The following is a 24,444-nucleotide window of genomic DNA, read 5'->3' on the forward strand; positions in this document are numbered from 1 at the left end:
ACGGCAGTAAAGAGTTATTGATTTCATAATCATCATATTCTATGATGAGGAGAAGTGAACAGGATTGAGATCACTTCAGCTTCAGCAGGAAGGGTGGAAAGAGACGCCATTCTGGGGCTTGCTGATAGGAGTACCATAAAGGAGATGTAGGTTTGAACACCTTCAGGTAGAGGAGGACCTGGAACCCCACTGTTCCCACCTCAGGCAACACCAGAGCCGATGAAGAAGAGGAAGATTCCTCCTCCACTTCAGAGGAGATCTGTTGTAAATCCGTGAATTGTGGTGTGTCTGGAGAAGGCTATCAGCACAGAGAGGCAGCTTTTTGCTCCATGTGTAGGAACTCACTGAGTGGTCTGTAGCAGGCACTGATGTTTCTGTACAGTGTCAGGGTGCAGAGTGCATCCTGCTCACTTCTAGGAGCTTGGTCACCTGCATTAAGGACTTTAGCTGGCTGAGTCCAGGGTCGCCTCCATCACTGCTAAGAGCTGCTGTGAAGAAAGCTGGAGGTGAGGGCCTGTCCCTCCTTTCTCTTGGACTTGCTGTGTGGTCACTGGACTGAGTCTGGCTGTGATTGTTGTCTCTAGACCCAATTCTGATCTGGTCTTGCCATCACTTAGCTCCCATCTCGCCTTCCCTGGCCAGAGTGCCAGTCAGAAAGTCATTGGAGGGAGATCAGGCTCTCACTTCCATGTTCTGAATTTTTTGAGATCTTCAGAAGCGCCATCTGTCTTGATTCCTGACAGAACCTGCCTTTCTGACTTGGGCACCTGGAAGGACTAAAAACTTTCGGGTTTAGGTATTGCAAATTACAGCCCATAAAATACATGGTTTGAAAATGGCCCTCTAGCTTCCGAAACACACACTTGTGTGTTGCAGTCTTGAATCATGCCGTCCCTAACATGTGGGTACTTTGAGACACAAAATAGCACTTAGAAGCCTAGAGTGTAGCTATGACAGAAGGTAACATAATAAAACGGGGGTTGTCCTAAGTAACCGGACAAGCTTCAGGTGAAAATGTTGATATTGGCTGCTTTTCAGTTTTCAGTGGCTTGGAATCGCCTTATGCAGTGAAGAGGGAGTGCGGGTGCAGAATTCAGTTATCATGATTTCTTTAGACAGAAAGGTATTGAGGAAGTAAGAGCTAGGGTCCCTAGCTTCAGCTAACCCTGTCACTTGGAAATAGATTGGTATGAATAAGGTCATTCAGGTAACTTTTCCATTGGCTTAATGCATTCATGTCACTGGCAGTATTTTAAACCCAGATGAAATTCTGAATGAGATGCAGAAAATTGAACCAGCATTTAACAACACTGCAGACTCTTGCTTTTCCACTTATTAAATTAATTTAGCACCTGAAACAAGACAGAGAGCATGGTAAGTATAGTAAAAATAGGTATAAATATAATATGGGCCATTTAAAGTTCATGCTTGTTATAATTTGGCTGCATAATGACAGCAGAATATAACTTTTATTTCAAGGTGTGTCTACATATATACTTAAGCAGAACGGTTATTTGCTTTTCGGTACCTGAGCCAGCATGTTCAGTACTGGCATAGATAAAAGGTAATTCTTTATGCCCATCAGGTACCTTTTAAATATATTCATTATTGTATTTATTAGTATTTATTTATACCTTAAGGTACCTTCTGGCATAATGCTTTCAGGTAATACTAGATGTGATTGGATTAGTTAATATTAGATGTGGTTTATTTAATGGCAATTACAAGATTTTAGAGCTTGCAAATATTTTTGTGTTGGCCACAGGAGCCCCTTAAGTTTATTTTTCCAGGAGCCTTCATGTGTTCAGAATTTACAAGCAAAGTAGTAGAAATGGGGGCTGTCAGATAAAGCTAGTAAGAGCCAGATTCAAAACAAACAACAGCTCATGTAACAGGCTGTGCACTGTTGAAAAATCCTTGCTGTTGGATATCGCAGACGCAAAAAAATTAACCTCAATGGGAGAAGTACAGGGAAGAAAAATTGGGGTTTATTAACTAAGAAAACACATCAGACTTACAAATTGTTTTGGGCTGAGATTCATTAGAGGCTGAAATTACTTGCCCTGTTCTTGCTCTTCCCTGGTCATCACAGAATCACAGAATGGTAGGGGCTGGAAGGGACCTGTGTGGATCATCTAGTCCAACCCCCCTGCCGAAGCAGGGTCACCTACAGCAGGTTGCACAGGACCTCGTCCAGGCGGGTTTTGAATATCTCCAGAGAAGGAGACTCCACAACCTCCCTGGGCAGCCTGTTCCAGTGCTCCGTCACGCTCAGAGGGAAGAAGTTCTTCCTCATGTTCAGACGGAACTTCCTATGCTTCAGCTTGTGCCCATTGCCCCTTGTCCTGTCACTGGGCACCACTGAAAAGAGTTTGACCCCATCCTCCTGACACCCACCCTTCAGATATTTATAGGCAGTTATAAGGTCCCCTCTCAACCTTCAGGCTAAACAAGCCCAGCTCCCTCAGTCTTTTCTCATAGGACAGATGCTTCAGTCCCCTCATCATCCTTGTAGCCCTCCACTGGACTCTCTCCAGTAGTTTGTCATCTTTCTTGAACCGGGGAGCCCAAAACTGGACAGAGTACTCCAGATGGGGCCTCACTAGGGCAGAGTAGAGGGGAAGAAGAACCTCCCTCGACTTGCTGGCCACACTCTGCTTAATGCACCCACGATACCATTGGCCTTCTTGGCAGCAAGGGCATGCTGCTGGCTCATGGTTAACCTGTCATCCACCAGGACACCCAGGTCCCTCTCCGCAGAGCTGCTCTCCAGCAGGTCCATCCTGAGCCTGTCCTGGTGCATGGGGTTGTTCCTCCCCAGGTGCAGGACCCTGCACTTGCCCTTGTTGAACTTCATCAGGTTCCTCTGCGCCCAACTTTCCAGCCTGTCCACGTCTCACTGAATGGTGGCACAGCCTGCTGGTGTATCCACCAGTCCTCCCAGTTTTGTGTCGTCAGCAGACTTGCTGAGGGTACATTCTATCTCTTCATCTAAGTCATTGATGAATAGATTAAACAAGACTGGGCCAAGTTCTGACCCCTGGGGGACACCACTAGTTAACGGCCTCCAACTTAGCGCCACTGATGACAACCCTCTGAGTTCTGTCATTCAGCCGGTTCTCAATCCACCTCAGTGTCCACTCATCCAGCCCACACTTCCTGAGCTTCCCTAGGAGGATGTTACAGGAGACAGTGTCGAAAGCCTTGCTGAAGTCGAGGTTGACAACATCCACGGCTCTCCCTTCATCCACCCAGGCAGTCATGCCATCGTAGAAAACTACTAGATTGGTCAAGCATGATTTCCCCTTGGTGAAGCCGTGTTGACTACTCCTGATAACCTCCTTTTCCTCCACTTGCTTGTTGATGACCTCCGGGAGGAGCTGCTCCATCATTTTTCCCGGGATGGATGTGAGGCTGACCGGCCTGTAGTTCCTTGGGTCCTCTTTCTTGCACTTTTTGAAGACTGGAGTGACGTTGGCTTTTCTCCAGCCCTTGGGCACCTCTCCTGTCCTGCAGGACCTTTCAAAGATGATGGAAAGTGGCCCAGCAATGACATCCGCCAGCTCCCTCAGCACTCGTGGGTGCATTCCATTGGGACCCATGGATTCGCGGGCATCCAGATTGCTGAAATGGTCCCTCGCACAATCCTCTTCAACCAAGGGAAAGTCATCCTCTCTGCAGGCTTCCTCTGTTACCTCCAGGGCCTGGGATTCCTGAGGGCTGGCCTTAGCACTAAAGACTGAAGCAAAGAAGGCATTCAGTAACTCTGCCTTCTTTGCATTCTCCACGTCACCAGGACACCCACCTCGTTCAGCAGCGGCCCCACATTTTCCCTAGTCTTCCATTTGCTGCTGATGTACTTGAAGAAGCCCTTCTTGTTGTTTTTGACATCCCTCGCCAGATTCAATTCCAGGTGGACCTTAGCCTTTCTCTTTGCTTCCCTGCATGCTCTGACAACATTCCTGTACTCCTCCCAAGTGGACTGTCACTCTTTCCACATTCCATGGACCTTTTTCTTCCATCTGAGTTCTGCTAGAAGCTCCTTGCTCATCCATACGGGTCTTCTACCTTCTTTGCTAGATTTCTTGCTCAGGGGAATGCACCGATCCTGAGCGTGGAGGAAGTGATTTTTAAAGAGTGACCAGCTCTCTTGGACCCCCCTACCTTCTAGAGCGCTGACCCATGGGATTCCTCCAAGTAGGTCCTTGAAGAGTCCAAAGTTAGCTCTCCTGAAGTCCAAGGTCACCATTTCATGGTCAGTGCATCCGAGGCTACCCCCAACCTTCACATCCTCAACCAGTCCCTCTTTGGTCATCAGTACAATGTCCAGCAGCACGCCTCTACTTGTTGGCTCCTCCACCACTTGCATCAGGAAGTTATCATCGATGCTCTGTAGGGACCTCCTGGACTGCGTGTGCCTGACTGTGTGGTCTTCCCAGCAGATGTCAGGGTGGTTGAAGTCCCCCACGAGAACTGGGGCCTGTGACTGTGAGGCTACTTTCAGCTGCCTGTAGAAGGCCTCATCAACTTCCTCCTCCTGTTCAGGTGGCCTGTAGTACACACCCACAATAACATCACCCATGTGAGCCTGTCCCTTAATTCTAATCCATAAGCTCTCTATTTGTTCTTCCTCCACCCCCAGGCAGAGCTCGATACATTCCAGTTGCTCCCTCGCATACAGAGCAACTCCACCACCTCACCTTGTTGGTCTGTCTTTCCTACAGAGTGTGTAGCCATCCATGACAGCATTCCAGTCATGCGAGCTATCCCACCATGTCTCTGTGATTGCAATGAGATCGTGGTCCTGTGACCTCACACAGATCTCTAATTGTTCCTGCCTGTTGCCCATGCTGTGTGCACTGGTGTACAGACATTTCAGAGAGGAACTCGAGCATGCTGGTTTCCCTGGAGGGATGCAAGAGGATCTGCCGTGTCCATGCTCACCCTTAAGGTTGTTGGTCTTTTGCTTCTCAGCTTGGGACATGGCTGAGGAACATTTGTCACTGCTCTGATTGGCCACATTTAATCCCCAGCCAGATGGGTTGGCTTGAGCATTGTGACTTTGCCCCCACCCCCCAAGTCCTCTTTATATGCCTACTGTTTGAGATGGGATACTGGTGAAGAGACAACTGTGATCTGAACAGCCATTTTCAGGTGTTTCTAAAGATTTTCACAGAAAATGTACACATACAAAAATGAGTTTTCAATTAGTTTTTAGTTGGCCAAGCAAAAAAAGCAGTGCTACAAAATTCATCTGAGCAATCCCAGTAACTGAAGGGGTCAAAGGTGTAGTACCTCTTTATAAACTAGACTGAGGTTTTCAAGAAAATATGCCTATTAAAAGTAAATAGCTTTTCAGACCAGTTATTTGTCAGAAAAATATCATATGATCATCAACTACTTCCTCATTAATGAGGAGCTTCTAGATTACAGAGGTTGATTACATCGTTGACATTAGCTCCATGTGTGCTGGGTCCAGTTATGCCAGTCTGTTTTTAATTTGGGAACAAACAAACTAGTATCCATTTTCTCTTTCTTTAACTTTCATTTTAACTCTCTCTGTTTTGTTATAATCAGAATTTATATACACAGTTATTTAGAGGGTTTTACTGTTCTCTTCTTTCAGTGAGGTTGCCTTTGTGCCTGGTAACACTTTTCCTCCTTTGTTTTGTACTCCAAGCCCTTACCCTACCCAGGAATGTTAAAAGTCCAGTGTCACCTTTCCTTCAGCGCAGGGAGTAGCTGGGTGTCTCCTCTGGGCTTTGTGCCCAGAGCTGGGCATTTTTAAGTGACCTGAGAGTTGTTCTGGCCAGGGCTGAAGTGATATGGTACGGACAACAGGAGCTGGTTAATTTGGTGACCATGTGACTTAGTGAACCTGAGTCAAAACCTGTGATGGTGACAGCTGGTGGTCAGTTGTAACCAGAGTTGATTTCTTTCTACTGGTAGCAAAAAGCACCATTTGATCAGTGTTTTTTTTTCCCCCTGTCATCTTCTGATGAAGAGTCTGTGACCTTACAGACATGGATGCTGCTATCTCTAAGGCCTTTGTCACTTCTGGATTGAGCTGCAGTGGTACAACTGATATGGTGAAGTAGAGCCACAGTGGGATTATATGTTTATAAAATGTCAGTTCCAGCTACGAGTTACACACTGGCTGGCACTCAGTGGTTCATACTGGCTGCCCCTTGGCAGCTCAGGATATCAGGTATTGGTTCATCTTAGGAGTTTGCCTTGCTTTGGGACTCCCAGCACCCAGGGCAGTGCCATCTGGGGGGGCCAAAACTGCTTCCAAATGACCCACTCTCTCCAGACAGGGCCCGGACGTGCCATGCAGAGGTGTTAGCTGGAGGAGAGGGAGGAGAGGGTGCGTCGGGAGAGACCTGTCGCTGTCTCAGGGCAGTGCTTCGTTCGGGCCTTGCTACCCGAGCCGCTGAGCTCAGATGCGTGCCAGGCACTGCTGCCTTGGTTGGGGCTGCTTTGCGCGTTCATCCCTTGGTGAGGACCTGCCCAGAATGGCATGGTGCTTGCCACTGGAGAGTAGCTGCAGTTCCCTGCTGTGGCAGTGGAGATCTGTTCAACCACTGCTGTTTGGAGCAGCAGTGATAGGTAGTGAAGAGCCTGCTTTTTGATGTGTGCATGTCCTTCAGCTTTGAAATTCTCTTTAGTTCCTAATGAGCATACCGCCAAACCCTTCTGGGGAGCACCTAGAAAGTTGGGCTTTGGCAAGATTTTGGGGAGTGGTCTAGGGAAGCCGAGTAGTGGTTCTTTTACAGACATTTGGTAAAAAAACAGCACTCCTCCAGATCTAAAGACCTTCCTGTAGATTTCATATATGCATATAAATAATGCAAGCATTAGGTTTTCTGAACAGTTGTTGGTATGTGGGAAGAGATGCCTATTAGTCCACATGACGCTTACATCTCATCACTGAGCCCTTCATTAGTAATCAATAACAAATTGCTCCAGCTTAGGACAGACTTATAAAGTAGCAGTGTCTTAACTCTCAAAGGAAAAAAAACAGGAAGAATAGAACTGTTACCTAGGCAAATCAGACACAAGTTTTAAACTTTGGTGTTAATTTTGTGTTGTGTTTTTAGTTGATGGCAGGGCTGCCTTGGGTGTTCTTCTATATTGTTTAAATTATGTACGTAACCTAGACTTAATGCAGTCTTTCTCTGATAATCAATTGTCAGTTCCAGAGTTAACGAGTAGGGTGTTTTCTCCCTCTGAACAGCAGGATATCTGTGCTTGCTCTACTAGCATGTTCTTTTTCCTTTCTTCAGTCCCACTCTTGCCATGGCCCACAGGAATCTGACTGGGAGCTGTAATGTTAACTGTGGATGTAAGATTCACGAGTACGAGCCTGTCTGTGGATCAGATGGAATAACATATTTTAATCCCTGCCTAGCTGGCTGCATCAATAGTGGAAACCATAGCACAGGGGTAAGTGCTTCACCCACCCACGCACCCACCTACAACCCGCAAGTAGCCCCTCGGGACTGATGCAGATTGAAGGCTGCCCTGTTTCTAGTGCGAGCATCCCCCCGCTAAGCTGCAGAGAAGTTGCTCGGCAGCTGACTCATGCATGAGTCGTTCCATGTTTTGAAACGCTGCTAATGCTACTGTTGCACGGTCCCACACCCCTTCCTTCCAATTACATACAAATTTGAGGCAGTAGTTCATTTGTACCAAGTGACTTCTCCAGCTGAGTGAGTGTGGAGTGCCACGGGGTAGGGAGGGCCAGTGCTACCAGTACAGACTCCGAAGTCCCTGATGGCAGTGGCCTGCATGTCTACTGTTCTTGCAGGGCTTGGAGAGGGGACCTCGAGTCACTGTTGTCTAATTCAGCTTTCTGCTAACATAGGCAGCCATGTCATACTGTCTTTCCACAAGCTCATCAGTGTTACTCTCAAGAGCAGTTTAGTGGTTTTTTTGTCTCCTTCTCTGAATGCAAGGAAGAACTTAACTCTTCAGGTAGTTGGAAGTGTTTTAAACTCTTTTTAAAGTCATTGGTGTTTGTGTCAGCCTCATTGTTTTGCATAAGTAGCTATTGCACCTGCACCAATGTGTTGAAAGGTCTTGTGTCTGCATGGCTAGGTAAGGACTGCCCGTCTATTCTGCTCTTGTAAAATAGTTCGGCCGTTCTCATAGCCTTTCTCTAAACCTCTTCCAGGCTAAATGAAGTGATTGTCAGGGAACTCAAGTAACCAGAACTTAAAGGATGTTAATAATCCACTTTTTTTCTTGGAAATACATTGCTTCTTACAGCCCAGTATTCCAGTTATGCTGGACTGGGGAAGGACGTCCTGCTAGTAAAATCACACCATGGAAATCTGGCAGTTTCCAGGACTGGGCACAAGAAAACAGCTGAAAAGTAGAATCAGACCTAAATATCAACAGAGCATTATGGTCATGCTCATTTTGTACAAAAAAAAGAACTCTTAAATTCTTCTGTTACAGAACTGTCCTTTAAAAAAGGATAATTAAGAAAGACAGGAAGTACTGTAAACATTGATTTTCTCACGATTTGATTGTGCTTCCAGAAAGCTTTTTTATAATGTATCAGTTTCCTGATTTGTAGTCCTGAGCCAGCCTGTGAAGCAGGAGGATGTTACGTCCAGCACTGTGCTTTCTCAGTTTGACTGGATAATGGTCTGACAATGCAGGTTCAGACATAGACGCTACTAAGAACAAACTAGTGTCCTTTATAGTTTGTTTTTGTAGAGTATCCTGCTGCTTTTAAGTAGAAAATTGCTTTGGTCTGATTGGACAAGCCTGTGATGTGAGCCTGTGGTTAACTTCCAGTGCCTATATAAATCTTATTTGTGCTTTGCTGGATTGAGACATAGATTTGATCTTTGCTACATATCACCTGATATCAAGCTTGCACTATTAATTCATGTAGTAGGGAGGTACTTTGGGAGTATGAACTCTTTGCTACAGATTTTGAAACATACTATCTTTTCTTACGATTTAAGAAAAGATCCTTCAAGGCCTGGAGTTTTAGCTCAGTAGCTAGTCATGAATAGATTAGGGATGACATTGGTAGGAAAATGCATTTCTTCATTAAATAATGATTGATGTTGGGTACTTTTAAGAACAACAAATGTAAGCTTGTGCTACTGTCTGACACACAATGTTGCGAATCTATAACATTCAGATGTTACACAACTGGATTCTGTCGTTGCCTTCATTCCTAAGAGATGTTGGGCAAGTCACTTAAGCAAAACTTCTCCCAGTTGGTCGGTAATCTTGTATTCTTCATATTCTGGAAGATGGACATGAACAATAACCAGAAGTGCCATTTGTAGAAGCACTGAGTGCCTAAATCTGTATCTGAAGGCACGAAAAGTTACATTTAGAATATATTAAGTTGTATATAATGGAAAATGTTCTGAAAAAAAGCATGCTGATTGTCTGAGATTAGTCACCCACATTTGTAAAACTTTTGATCTATTTCAGTTACTTAGCTACAAAATAGAGATAACAACATCAGTGCCTCATCTCATAAGTGTTTTGAGGATAAATTACTCCTTTTTGAAAGAGTTAAGCTATAATGGTGAGTGTGGTAGAAAAATCCATATGAAATAGGAGTCATTTTGCTTTGTAGTGGAATATGTTTAGTGTGAGGAAAAAAGTACTTGGAGCCACATTTTGAGAATGGGAATACTGGATAAATTAATGTATTATTAAGATGTTCAGCTAAATCCCCTGGGAAAAAAAATATGAAGCTATGTCATAACATGAACACATACAAAGGTATGCATTAAAGTTGACAAGCAAACATAACATGGGTATTTCCTGTTGTCCAGGTGCTTAAATTTGCAACCTTAAGATGGTCTTGTAATGTAGCTTATGTGCATGTGTGGTCCTAGGTTTTATGAATGCAGACACTGAAACCAAAAACTCCTTCCTGTAGTATCATATCCATCCTGACCTGTTTCTTCTCAAGCACTGGAATATTCTGATCTGCTACACACCCCTTTGTCATTAGATTAGCTGAAAACAATAGTAGAACAAATGTGACAGGAGGCTGTTTCCCATCTAGCTGTTCCTCACCTTGCTCAAATCACGGTCCCTTTTGTCTATGAAATGCCACTTCTTTATTCAGTCTCTTCTGCCTAATTTCAGCCTCTTTGTCCATTCATGAATCCCTCATGTCCTGCAGTCTCACTGCTTTCCCTTTATCCTCTGGTTTTGCTCCTGTCTGCATCCCATCCACATCCATACCCACATCCAGCTGGAAGGTCCTGGGCTCCAAGCGTGAAGTGCAGCTTGTTGCTCTTTAGACAAATCTGGGTAGACTTCCACTGAGATGGCAGAAGACACCTCCTGAATATGAAAGCCAACAGCCTGCCAAATTCAAGAATATGGCGTTGTCAGTGCTGCCTAAACAGTGTTTCCTTGCAGTTTTTGTAATACAATGGAAACAATCTTTTTGTCCAGCCTCCCTGTCAGAAGTAATTGAATTGTTTTGGCAGCATTCTCAAAAAATATTCCAGAATGTTTTTTAAATTCAGCCTAACTACATCAATGGAAAGGCAATCTTATAATGGAGAGTCCTGGCCAGGTTTGAAAATAGTTGGAGTGGTAACTTGACTTGTGTTTGGGTAATGGTGCTAGAGGCAGAAGATTCTTGATTGAGAAGTACCATGGGACATACTACATCAATGTCTGTCTTGCATGGATTTTTCATGTGGAAATGTTCTTTTTCGCTCTCCCCAGGTAAGAAATTACACAGAATGTGCCTGTGTCCAGAGTCGCCAGGTGATCACTCCGCCGACGGTGGGCCAGCGCAGTCAGCTCCGGCTGGTTATTGTCAAAACCTACCTGAATGAGAACGGCTACGCTGTTTCTGGCAAGTGTGATCGAACCTGCAACACGCTTATCCCGTTCCTGATATTTCTCTTCATTGTTACTCTTATAACAGCGTGTGCCCAGCCATCAGCAATCATAGTCACACTCAGGTGAGAACTCAGTTATGGTTTTGTAAGTATTTTTGCTGTGCCTGCTGTCACCACTGCCTGTGTCGGAAGAGGCTGGGGCAATGCAGCCAAACTCCTTCAAGCTTATGTGTTCTTAAAAAGTAAATAGAATAGAGCTGACATGGATAGGGTGGAACTTACTTGTATTTAGAATATGTAACATGGTAATCTGCTTTAGGAAACCTGAAGTGCCCAGTGATTTCCAGGCACTATAAAAAGAGAACAAGTAAAAACATCATGTAAGAAAATTATTATTCCAGAAGAAATTTTCAGCTTTCTTAGAGCAATGGTTTGGATTTGCAAATGAAAATGAAAGAAAGTTAGTATTTAAAATTATCCTTTTCTCCTTCTTAAAGTTGCTCATTCCTGCATATGCCTGTTTCTGCATCTTCCCTTTTTTTCTTCACGAGGTTTTTGAACTACTATAGTAGTGGTATTGTCACTGTGGTCATTTAAGGATAGAGAACAACACAGTCTTTGTAGGGAAAGGTAGTGTCATTTATTTGTCCATTTGAAAAAAAGTTCAGGTTTCTGGACTGCCTTTTCCTATGTTTGTCATTTAGTCTGATAAACATTATCACTCCGTGTAACATCTTTGTCCATTGAAAATACAGCTTCTGTAAGTGAACTTCAGTCTGGTCTTTAAAGAAAAGTGAGCTGAAAAAAAGAATATGATCTAGTGCTAAAATAAATTTGTATTTGTATAATAAATGTTGCTGCTGCTAAAAGAGGAGGAGGAAGATTTAGAGGAAAATGAGATCATTATTTGCCAGGATATATAAAGCACACCTGTAGGTATTGGTTTTACTGGTAACAGAAGGACAAAGAGAATGGTTTAAAAACTGACATGGTTTGGAATCTGAAGCTGAACCGCTCTCAGAGTTCAAGAAGTAAGTTCCTTTCAGATGGAGATGAGCTGGAAGATAGAAGAAATAGAATAGAGTAGAATAGAATAGAATAGAATAGAATAGAATAGAATAGAATAGAATAGAATAGAATAGGAGTAGAATAGAATTGGAGTAGAATAGAATTGGAGTAGAATAGAACAGAACAGTTTGAAGGGACCTACAATGATCCAACTGCCTGACCGCTTCAGGGCTGATCAAAAATGAAAGCCTGTTAAGGGCATTGTCCAAACACTGACAGGCTTGGGGCATTGACCACCTCTCTAGGAAGCCTATTCCACCATTTGAGATACTCTTCAGAAACACACCCAAAATGATCCAAATGCAGATGGGCATTCAGTCCCTGGGACCAAGTTAGAGCTGATCTGAAGTAAATCTCTACAAAACCTGAAATGCTTGTGCTGTAGATTTCAGGTCCTCAGCACCAGCAGTTTAGGTGTATAAATCTGCTTCTCTTGAGCTACATTAATTGCTAACATAGAGACACTTTTGACCTGGCTTTGTGTAAAATCTCTCTCCAAATTGAGCCTTTTTAAGCCAGTTCCAGGACTTTTCTTTCTGCGAGAATGGTCCTGCCAGCCAAGTGGGATTTTCTCCTTGTAGTATGGTCTTTGTATCTTCACTTTGATATTCTGAGACTACTGATGTTCTGCTGCTGCTCACAATTAGCGCTCTGTAAAAAGAATAATGGCAAATCTTTGTAATAGGTTGTGGGACCTTAGAAAACGTGAGGCAGATCAGGACTTGGCTCTGCTTTCCTTAGGCTCAGCCGTGAGCATAGCTCTGAAACCCTCCAGCAGGCACCTGTGTCATCCTCAGGAAGGACAAGCACTCCCTTGCTGTCATTTTCTCCGCTCAAGTGGCTGAGGTTTATGCAGGAGCCTGCTGCTCACACATGGAGGACTGTGCCGTGTCGTGTGGTGGAATTTGTCTTCCTGTTTGCTTTTCAAAAAATCTACAGAACAGGTGCAAGGATCGCTGTTAAGACTGTGAAGCCAAGCGCTCGGCAGTCAGCACGTCCAACTTCCAGTTGCTCATGAAGCCTTAGCTCAACTGCTCTGTACACAGCGCCGTTATAATTCAGAGACTTCTGGCCTTGGTCCTGTCTCGGGGTTTTCCACCTGTACAATAATAATAATAAAACATTGTCATTGCACTGCAATTATGCAAAGGTAAACTACAATCAATGAACATTAATATTGTAGTGAGCCTCACAACAGTGAGGTGCATAAGGGACATCTGCAGCAGCATTTTGTGATGTTCAGTAAAAAAAACTATGGCTCACAGACACAAACAGTGACACCCACTGTCCCAAACCATGTATCGTGCACAGCACATCAGTCCAAGATTTGTGGCCCAAGTTGGCTCTCTGATTTCTAAATTTCTGAGTGCTTGAATTCAAAACCTTGATTTTAGAGCTGCACCCCCTTGACTGTAGTCTTTTTGTGTGTTTTTATCTTATATATCAATGTAATTAGAAGCTGCCCATCTTAATTTCAGACATTTAGGTTAAGATTTTAAAATATTTTGTAAATCAGAAGAAAATTTGTGGCTTACTAAAATTGTAGTTGCATTGTGGAATGTCATTACTTTGTATTTAATCTTTTGAAAGCTTGATATTTTTACTTTGAAACCGATCAAAGAAATCTTGTATTGCTTCTATTGAAAAGGAACAGTGTTTAAAGAGACTGGATGTCTGTACTGATATTTTTCCTAAAGTAGTTCCAAAGTGCTTATGCTATGCAGAGATCTGTTAAATTCAGAAACCGAGTCCAGCTTTCAGAAACTTAATTCTCCATTAATTCTAATTTGTCTGAAAAAGATTAAGAAAATAAAGCAAGACATTAGATGAAATAATAGGAAACTATTATGACAAGCCATAAACATTTTGTATGGATTCTTTAAATTTCCTTAATGGGTTTGGGTCAAATTCTTCAGGCTTTACACGGGTAAATAAAGGTTAAAAGACGTGACTGAGATTTCGATTAAACAGGGACAGGAGGGGCTGGCTACATTTTTTCCTAGCAATAAGAGTTAACAGTATTAAAAGCTAAATGGAGGAAATTTAGATAAATATTTTTTTATAGCTCACAAAAAAGCCAGGAGGTGGAGCCAGAACATACCACAGTGATTGTTGTGACTGGTTTTTCAGAGGAGTTCTCTTTTCACCTGATAGGTCTGTGGAAGATGGGGAGCGGCCCTTTGCACTAGGAATGCAGTTTGTTTTATTACGAACTCTTGGTAAGTCTTACCATTACTCAGCATATCCGTAAGGGCTTGCCATGTTCGGCTTAAATGTACCGTAAAAGTACTAAAATTCCATAAATTTGCAACTAATTGCCTGACTAATTGTGTTAGGAACCTAAGATTAGTAGCTTCTGAAAATGTTGTAGCTGAGAAAGTATTTAATTTTCTTTTTTTTTTGTTATTGACTTTCTACAACAATTTCGTCCCAGAAAGAGATATTTTTACAGTTTCAAATTTTATTTTAGAATTAATAGTGACAAAATATTGTTTTATAAGGCTTTTTTTTTTTTTTTTAGAAACAGATTTTTACTGCTTAGGAATAGCAATAGCTTTTTGCATTTTTTAAATAAGATGCAATTGTTACTTAATATCTAATTTCAAATGTTTCAAAGCAAAAAGCGTGCATGTTAAGTCTTTGTTCCACAAAGTAGTTTCTTTCAAGGTCTTGAACTTCTGAAATCCTGCCTATAAAGAACACTCCAGGTGTTTAGCTACTACGAAACATATGACTACACCAAGCGAGGACTATTGTAAGAGAACATGAGGAGAAGGCGGTATCGCTGCATCTGGAAGATTTCTTTGAGGAAGGACTTTTCTGACTTGTCTTAAGGGTGTGGGCTGGCTGCGTTTTTAGCAGCATTAGAAGTTAAAGTCTGTTTCTGAAGAAGATCTATTCAAAAGACAATGTACAGTTTTAGTGGTCTCACTGCTTCCGTCCATCTTCAGTAAGATAAACATTTTGCAGTCTTTGGTGCTTTTTCTCCTTAACTTAAAGCAGCAACCCTCACCCTTTCCCAGCTCATGGGTAAAGGAGGTTCAGCAAGTAACCTGGAGATAACATTGTATTTTGTTCCTCTCCCATATTTTATTTCCTGAGAGCAACATTGGCTTTGCTACTGGGGGACACGTGGTTTAAGAAGAGCTGTCTGGGGACAGCAAATTGAAGCAGTACTGTTGTAAGGTGCTGCTGCATTGTCTTCTTTGCTTGAATTCTTTCCCATTTGAGGTACGTTTCATGTGCGGGATAAACAGTGTTGGTGGGAAGATCGGCTGACCAGTTTTCCGTGTTTTACATTTCGTATGAGAATAGTGGTGTAGAAATCTCAAAAATTCTCGACCTACACTGTCTGGCTAAGGCATATAGTTTCTTTATAAGTTTCCCACTATATACTAACATATATTATTTCTGTTGCTATTTTTATTTCAGCTTACATTCCCACTCCAATTTATTTTGGGGCTGTTATTGACACCACGTGCATGCTTTGGCAACAGGATTGCGGCGTACAAGGATCTTGTTGGGAATACGATGTCACTTCGTTTCGTTTTGTCTACTTTGGGTTGGCAGCTGCTCTCAAGTTCGTGGGATTCTTTTTTATTTTCCTGGCCTGGTATTCCATTAAGTGTAAAGAAGAGCAACTGCAGAGGCGGAGATGGAGGGCTTCGCCGGTGAACACTGTGAGTGAGATGGTTGGCCAAGCTGGACCCCAACAAAACTATGCACGGACTGGATCCTGCCCTGCCTTCAGTTCCCGAGGAGACATTAGTGTGGCACAAGGAATGAACTGCGTAGCACAGACCTACCCCGGCCCTTTTTCAGAAGCAATAAATTCCTCAAATGAAAATGCATTGGAAGAAGTCACTGCTGAGATATAGACCCCTGGCTTGGTAATGTAATATTTAGTTTTGTTGGTTGGCTGAATTATGGCGCCTTGTAAAACACCTGTGCCTTCTATTTTTAATCTAAATGTAATATGTGATAAAACCAACAAAGCTTAATGCAAACAACCATAGTATGTTCCTGAGGGCTGGATACCTCAAACCAACCCAAATTCTTGTTTCTCCTCTCCCAGCAATGGAGTTTTAAAAATTGTGTTTGTAATTATTTCAGATGTGTCCATTAAATGTCCATGCTCTGATCTAATGTCAGTGTAAGGGTGAGGTATTATGAACAGCAGAAGTCAGTGGAAGAGTGACAGAAACTCATATTGTTGATGTCTAGACATCACAAAAATGCTTAAATGTATCATTAACTTCATATCTGCAAATTGTATTTTTAAGAGATGAGTAATTACTGTGAGTTCTGCTACAAAGCACAACTGAACTTGTTTAAACTATGCAACTCATTTGGATAATTGTATGCGCAGCAAATTAAGTTTAAAGTTTGCTTTTAAAGACATTACTGCAACTGAATTTGAAAGGGGCTATTTTCAGACATAAGCATTAAATTAAAAAAGAACATACTGTTATGAAGTACTGTTAACAACATGTTAAGCCATAGAAAAGTTATGCATCAGGTAATGTTTGCAAATATTGAGTCATAATATCTTTATCCTGTCAAAACGTGCATTAATTTTCATTTGATGGGATGTAGTCATTCTTCACAAAGTACACATGCTAGGCAAGTATGATGCTTGGGGTAAAAAACGTCAGTATTAATTTATAATAACATTAAGATGTAGGAATCATACACACATACCAAAGCGGATATGTGCATATTTCTGTAATGCTATTTGGGTGGCCGTTACTGGCGCCGAATCCATACTTTCCCTGAAGAAGAAAATAACCAGTTACAGCTTGGTGGGAAGAGCTTGGCTGCCCTGCAGAAACGCGTGCTGGTCTAGTTCAGCTTGGGTCAGATGATCTCGAGGGAGAGCTAACGGCCTCGCTCCGTGTCGGCATGGCTGCCGGGGACCTGCCAGGCCCTTGCAGCTGGCGATGGTGGGGGGCTCGCTGCCGGCCGCAGGAGTGAGCAGAGAGAGCTGCCCGCGGGCTGCGAGCGGCCTGCCCGCCACAGCACCCGGTGCGAGGCTTTCCCCTCCACGACTGGCACCGCCGGGGTGCTAAGCTCCCTGGGGATGGGGTTGCGGCTCACACCCCAGCTCCCTCCCGTTTCTGCCCCGCTTCTGCCTCTCCTGCTGCCTGGTGCTGAGCAGGCTGGTGGGACAGGCCCAGAGGTCCTAGTGGTGTGGTTTGTCCTGCACGCCTTTCCTTTCCTCAGCTGCTCATATATCCTTTGCCCTTCAAGGGGAAGAGCTAAGAGTAGAAACGGTCTGCAAGCGTGGACCCGCAGGACATGATGTGGTCTTTTCTGATTCCACGTTACTGTAGTGCGTTTTCTCCCCTGGAGATGCTGAGACTTTCTAATCAAATGTACTTGGCATTTCATTTCTTGCTTTGGGGGTTTTGTAGTGCTGTGCTTATGATGCACTAGTGATGTCTCACAGGACAGAGAATGATTTCAGGTGGACACTAGGAAGTCAAAGTTGTATTTTGCCCTGCAGGGAGAGTCTTAGAAGTTCGGGAAGTTAAAAAGCACTCTTTTAAGAGGACTCAGGGATAGTCAGGTTTGGATTTTGCCATGTACAGAGCTTGCGTGAAAATAAATGGGAAAGAGAAGAACTTCTACATATTTTTGAACCGATTTATTCCTGGTTTCATTTTTAATTTCTAATATGTAAGTTGGTCAAACATTGTATGGAACCAAGTCCTTGAAATTAAAGGCAATATTCTCCTTGGCATCCACTGAGTTGTCCTGGGAAGAGTAGATTTCCCTCTCCTCCTTTGCTGGCTGCCTTTCCTCATCTCCTGGCTCTTCTTGACGGGCACACGGGACTACCCATGGGGCTAGCTCTCCTGCTTGAAATGGTAGCTGCTTATTTCAGAACCTCTCAGTCGATTTGTGTTGGCTTGTAACGATACCCACTCTCTCTGTCTGCAAACTCAGATGCTTCTACCCCAAACTACAATGTAGAGGAATATCCTTTTAATCACCTCCTGCTACTCTGTACATATTAAAAGCTTTTTGGGGTCAAGCCTGAGATTTTTTTTTCCCCTTGTGCGGCCTCTAGATACAATACCTCCTCAGTCAGCATGTGTCACCTGAGGTGTTAGCTTCTACACTTCTCATCCAGAGAAATAAATTTCCTTGGCTCAAAGGTATTTGGTATATGTTTTTTTGCCATAAGAGATCAGAGTAGATGATAAAAATGTTTCCTTTTGCTCCAGTCTCAGATGCTTCTTGCACCAGAAACTTCCTGCCATGGCAAAAATTGAGGCAAAGTAGTAGGACAAAGTGTAATTGCAGCCCATCACCCATCCATTTTAATCACTTGTCCATTTTAATCATCACAGGGTGAGGTAAAGAGCGACAATCTTTTCAAATACCTCAGAAACAGAACATTCAGGGAATTGTAAAAGGCTGGAAATGAATCATCTATCCTGATCTATTCTATTTCATGCCTCATGTGTGCTTCTGTTCCATGCGGGAACAAGGGGAAGAGATTAGGCTTGTAGGATTGTCAGGAGCTGACGCTGATGGCAAAGAATGAGAATGAGAGAAGTGACACATCTGCAGCTGCTGCTGCTTCTGAGCTGACTACAAGGGAATTCAGAGCTTGTTGGAATGGAGACCACCTGGTTTTTAGGAAATCCTGACACTGCAACTTCTAAAAACATTCATTTTTTGAAATGTTTGAGAAACTGGAATGTAGAAGGAAAGATTTCACTTTGGAAATGCTGAAAAAGCCTTGTTTACATACTTCCAATAGCCTTTTAATTTTCCTTTCAAAATTATATGCAAAACAAAAAGTAATTTGTTACTTGTCAAATAAATTTGTTAGTATTTTTGGATATAGATAATTTTGACAGTATGAATATATTTCTGCAAAATCACTTAATTAAATCAGCATCCTCTGAAAGAAAGAAAACCCAAACTCTGGCCAGTTGATTGATTCCTGATGGAGGCTTTATTGTGATTAAGCTAGAACAGTCTAAACTAAGGCGGTAAAGGCACGCAGGGGAAACACATTAACTTCCTAGAGAAGTTAATTCCAACATTGTCAACAGTTACTGAAATACGGACTGAGACCTGCTGAACAAACACAATTTTCTGAGGTTGTCATTGCTGAGGGAAGCAGAATCGCCAGAGAAATTGTGTGCATCCCTAGCAGTAGTCATGATAGACGTGCGGTGCTACACCAACTCCCAAGAAGAAAAAAGGAGCTTTATCTATCACCCAATGAAGGTGGGCATGCTGTCTTCCTGCTGTGAAATCCTCTGACCACAGAATATAAAATTGCATTAACTTGTAATTTCTGCCACCTTTCCTCTCTACCCCCAAACACTAAAGGTTGAATAGCAGTGAGTACAAGAAAAGGTGAAGGTCCTGCTCACCCACAGGTTGCTATCAGTGGCAAACCCAAGTCATCTACCTTCAGTTAACCAGCCAGGGATAATACAGATAATGGGGAAAACTTCAGAAAGGGCATAGCCATGGCTGTGGGTGCTTAGGAGTGCAGCACACTCAGGAGATGGTTCATAGAGCTTTTGGGGGCTGGAATATCTGGGCAGTGGTGGGACTCTCCCACTTCTCCAGTATTTCCAGTTCTAGGCAAAAGCCCTGTGGTTTTGGTCCCCCTTCTTCCCCATGAGCATACTGGATGTAATGTGGTATAATTTGGCACTGGTGGAATTTTATGTTCCTTCAGTACAGTGTGAGGAGCTGCAAGAAACACATTGAATATTATGGTGCAATTTATATTTAATTGGAAAGTTTCAGTTCTTTGACCAGCCATTGTACCTTTAAAAGTGCACATGGTAACGTGCATTTCCTCAGAACTTGCTGTTCTGTAAGTGAAGTAGGGGCTCAAATCTCCCCCTAGGCATTAGAAATGTAAGTTTGAAAGGCCCTAATTTAGTTACAAACACTTGAATGTAGTGTTTTCAAAAATATCTATTTTTTTAAATACAGCTTATTAATTCATAGCATTAACTAGTCATTCATTATGGCACTTATCCAGCAAAACATTTAAATATGTGTGTAAGTTTATATACTTAAGTAGTGCACTTAAAAATAGTGCACATATGTAAGTATTGGACCGAATCCCATCTGCATTCAGAAAAGAGTTCCTTTACCCAAAGAATAATTTCCATGCTGAGTTTTTTCCCCCATGGATTCAGTGATCATTGTAACCAGAATGGCATGAAGTAGCACTCGAGTACTCCCCTGTGGCATTCACATGTGGCTACTTACATATCTGGCAATGGAGGAAGCCTTTCATTTGCAAATAAAATTAAAATTCAAAATATTTTGTGGACATGCTCAAAGATACATTCTAGCTCTTACTGTTATTCACTTATTTTATGAATTTCCGTCTGAAAATCTGTGCGTTACCTGGGAAGACAGATTAAATGAAGGCATCTTTCTGACCTTAAAGCCAATGTAATTGCTCAAGTAATGCTGCAGGTTCGGACTGTGCCCTTGCCCAGAATTGGACCTAGAGGTTCAGATGACAAATTTTCAGTATCCCGCGCAAACGGAGCAGAGCGCCACCTGCGCTGTGTGGCTCCAGACAGCACGGCTGGGAGAGGGGTCAGCACCTTCTGTACCATTCTTGTGGGTTTTTCCCCCAAATGCCTGAATTATTGCTGCCTTACTACACTTTCTCCGTGTGTAATACCACAGCTCTTTGTGGTGTTATATTGACATAAAAATGATGACAAATAGGTCCAAAGTGTCTTACTGCTATGTTGGAGCCAGATTCTCAGCCTCATCAGTCTGATGATGGGGCTGTAGAACTGGGCCAGCACCTTGGGTTGGACGTTAACAAGCTGGCCCTGTAGCAAGCGTGTGTGGCCTGAGTGATACCAAGTGCTTGTTTAGCTTTTATGCTCCTCACTGATCACTACTACTGGTTTTGGAGATCAGAGACAAAACAGTTCTTAAATAAGTTTATCTTTTTCTGTTTTCTCAATGTGTTTTTTAGAACAGCGTAGGAGATGCCATGGTGCATGCTGCAGCATCTGGATTCCCACGGCTGAAGCCATCCAGCTGTGGTTGCTTTCCAGCGAGTTAAAACACCTGGTAACAGAGATTTACCTGGAACGCAAGCTGAAATGGCATAGCTTTGGGCAGCGTGCTTGTCCCTAGTAGATTAAACCTGTATCAACACATTTCAGGTTCTTAACATACTGGACTTGATTTTGCAGACATTTTTAACTTTCAGAGTGTTCAGAAGATGGATAGTCGACATCACAATAGCAGATTCATCCTTTGGTGTAGAATTAGGGCTTTCTTTTTTTCCTGTAACTTCTTGTTTCACACGTAGCCATTCAAAAAGGTTAAATGTAAATGTTGTCGCAGAGGGAAGATGGGGAGCCTTCAGCGTGGGGACTAGGTATGGCCAGGGTTCACATGATTCTCCTTCTTCACACTGAATATCACTAATACATGTTATTATATGGCCAAAGGTTTGAAAGCCTACCTTGTCCTCAGGAAGGAGATTTTCCCTGCCCTTTCCGCAGAATATATTATATAAATTAAGGAGGACAGCTAACAATATCCATATCCCATAGCTATATCCATGACATTAACTACAGTTAATAACTGTATTTTTTAGCAGAAACCCAGTATAAACACCCTCCAGTCCTTCAGATAAGCTGTTTTATTTTTACTTAATCCAGCCTTCTAAACGCAGACCTAGCTCTGCAAGTTCAAAGTAGATCCAAACTTTTCTTGATTACAAGTGTTATGAAATAGTTGCTTGTTCATTCAGGTTCCATTCTACTCTTCTAATTATTTCATTGTCCGTTGTGTGTACCATATTTTCTTATTTTTTCTATCTCAAGCCAGTTGTCACAATGTTATCCTGTAACTGCATTTTGTTCATGATGTAGAACAGGTGAAAAGCTGTGGAATTCATGAAGGGCTACGAAAAGCATCCAAAACATTGTTCACCTCGTGGAAGGGTGAGCCAGCTTGATAATCTTTGGACAAATGACTAAACAACACTGTGGTGCTAATAGGTACTGAAGTATTTTATGATGTATTCACTATGACTTAAATGACATTCTCTAGGCATGTCAATGATGCAACTGCATGTGTTTTTGTTCATAAAGTCTGGACTGCTCCAGCGAAGACAGTGTTTGTAATTCCTGGTGGGCCAATTCCTACCTAGCTCTTCCGTGGGAAAGTAATTTCGGGAGGCGGTACAGGATTTGGCCCAGTGCTCACAGCTAAGGTAAAAGCTATACAGGCCACAGAAATCGCACGTGGGATGCATTCATCCTGCTGTAGCATGTTACTTTATTTAGTGGCTTTGCTTAAGCAGAAGCTGAAAATAAATTCTGTAGTAATGACAAGAAGCACTGGGCTAAATTCTGGGACCCCTTAACCAAGCAAACTTAGTAAGCATTTGAATTAAATTGAGGATTCAGATCTGAAATGTTAATGTTCCTCCATGGAATACCAGAAAGAGAAGTGTGGAATAAGAGCAGGTTCTAGCTCTAGCAATGGAAAAAGGCCAAATCTGGTAAACTTTAAAGTGAGCTATGATTTAAACCAGAGGGGTTTGGTTTTAAAATCTTGAAGGCAAAAGTTTTCCCTCCATGTTGAATTCTGAAAGGTAATTATTTTGTGTTACTGTGCCTGGACTCCTTGTGCAGAGGAGGTATCTGTATCCTAAATAGCACCAAGAGGTGCGCCTCCAACTGATAGGTCAGAAATTTTACCTCTGTAACAAATTCCATATCTGAAAACATGTCGGGAAATTTCAAAACAAACAAACAAAAAAGTACAAAAATCTTCTGGAACAGTTTCTGTACAAAAAAAAAAAAAAAGAAAAAAGAAAAAAAAAAAGAATGTGGAGTCATTGAGATCCATGGCTGAGCGAAGGCTTTCCTCAAGGGAGACCTGCTCCTTTCCCCGGCTGAGCGAAGGGGATTTTGCCCTTGGCTGCAGCGCATACCTCTACCAGACGGTTTAAGAAGAACAGCAACAGCCTGAGTAGGATGTTAGGAGCATGGTGTGGGCACACTGCCTGTAACTGTTTAGTTTTTAAAAAACTCATTATTAAGCAAATGTGTAGAGGATTAAGGAAATCTGTAGAGTATGTCTGACCGTATGAGTGTGTGGGTGCTGTGCTGTGGTACAAAGAGACTAATTGGTTTATGCAGTTTGTTTTGCATACTTTAGGCTCCTGTATGGGTTTTTTTAATTGATATTTATTTCTCAGCAGAGATTAGAATAATTTTAAAGCTGTGTAACACATCATTTAATGAAATCTATTGTCAGCATCTGTTGTAAACATGTGTTTACAAAACAAGCTCTTGAATACTTGATATTTGGAAATAAAAAATAGCATATCATGTGTGTGTCATTTCTGACAAAAAAGAGAGAAAGCAACAAAAAAACGGTACATGGGTTGCTGTGCAATCGCTGTGGATCAGGTGATGAAGTATTTGGTCTTTTAGGGGGTAGTCAGACAAAACCAAAGCTTTCCACTGAATTCAGTAACCTTCAAATCACAACTGAGGATTCATCATGCAGATATAAACTGTAAAATTCCAGTTTCCTCTAGTATTAAACTTGATTTATGTTAGTTATACTAAGAAATACAAATTTGTTTGAAATTGGCATTGACAGTTGGAAAAAATACGGAGGGTATGAGTCTATGTGCATCTACGCTGCTCAGTAAAAGAGGGCCAGGGCATGAACCCACGACTGAACTCCTGATGTCTGCATTGCTTAGTGCTTGGTTCACTCCTTGGCTCTGGTTTGGACCACGCCAACAAACTACCTCTGTGTGGTTTGTGGGGAATGTCTACGTGACAGAGGCCTCCCCCATGTCGGCAGTGGCTGAGCCAGGTTTGGTTCCCCCCGTTCCTGCAGCCACCCAAAGCTGTAGACCGTGTGCATCAAGGGCCCCCGTGTCCTCAGGCAACACCGCCGGGGCTGCAGCACACACCACAGTACCACGCTGTAGGAGCTCTAGTGGTTGTAACACAGATCTTGTATTACCACAGACATTTAAAAATGGAAACAATTGGAGATTTCATTTCGGAACGTCAGCGCAGAGCCAAGGGGAGACCCAAGGCTGAGTGCTACCTAACATGGATGAGGCCAACCTCTACCAGGCTGTGTGGGTGTGACCTTGCTGATACAATTTGGTTTTGGAGCTATGTTTTCTACTCTCTGGAATCACTTTTATTTAAAAGTATAGGTGTGTCCATGGATGGGAATTCTGTCCCAAGGCAGCCTGGTCTTTCAAGATCAAAAGAACAGCAGGTTGAAGTTGAATATATTTTTCTAGACAGGTTTCATTATTGAGCCTTTATAGTGAGAGTGTTTTGACATGTTGCGCACGCTTCATGGCTGGATGAGCTGTGACTTCTTTCTATGAAACTTCCTCACTGCTTGGAGTAGTGTGAATACTACAAGCACCAGCACCCCAGCAATGACCAAACAGAACTTTGCTGCCACGGGGCAGCTGAATCTGCATTGATTCAGGACACAGAATGTCTTTCTG

General features: G+C 42.7%; 1 protein-coding gene across 1 annotated transcript in view; it reads left to right on the forward strand.

The window, feature by feature from the left end:
* Positions 1-23,284, forward strand: part of SLCO5A1 (solute carrier organic anion transporter family member 5A1) — an 89,464-nt gene extending 66,180 nt beyond the window's left edge. Inside the window, exons 6-9 of the mRNA XM_009940532.2 lie at positions 7,287-7,446; positions 10,729-10,970; positions 14,070-14,134; positions 15,348-23,284. Coding sequence (XP_009938834.2) covers positions 7,287-7,446; positions 10,729-10,970; positions 14,070-14,134; positions 15,348-15,793 — 913 coding nt within the window. The 3' untranslated portion in view covers positions 15,794-23,284. The remainder of the gene's footprint in view (positions 1-7,286; positions 7,447-10,728; positions 10,971-14,069; positions 14,135-15,347) is intronic.
* The last annotated feature ends 1,160 nt before the right edge of the window (positions 23,285-24,444 follow it).

Source organism: Opisthocomus hoazin, chromosome 3, assembly GCF_030867145.1.
Source record: "Opisthocomus hoazin isolate bOpiHoa1 chromosome 3, bOpiHoa1.hap1, whole genome shotgun sequence".
NCBI classification, from domain to species: Eukaryota; Metazoa; Chordata; class Aves; order Opisthocomiformes; family Opisthocomidae; genus Opisthocomus; species Opisthocomus hoazin.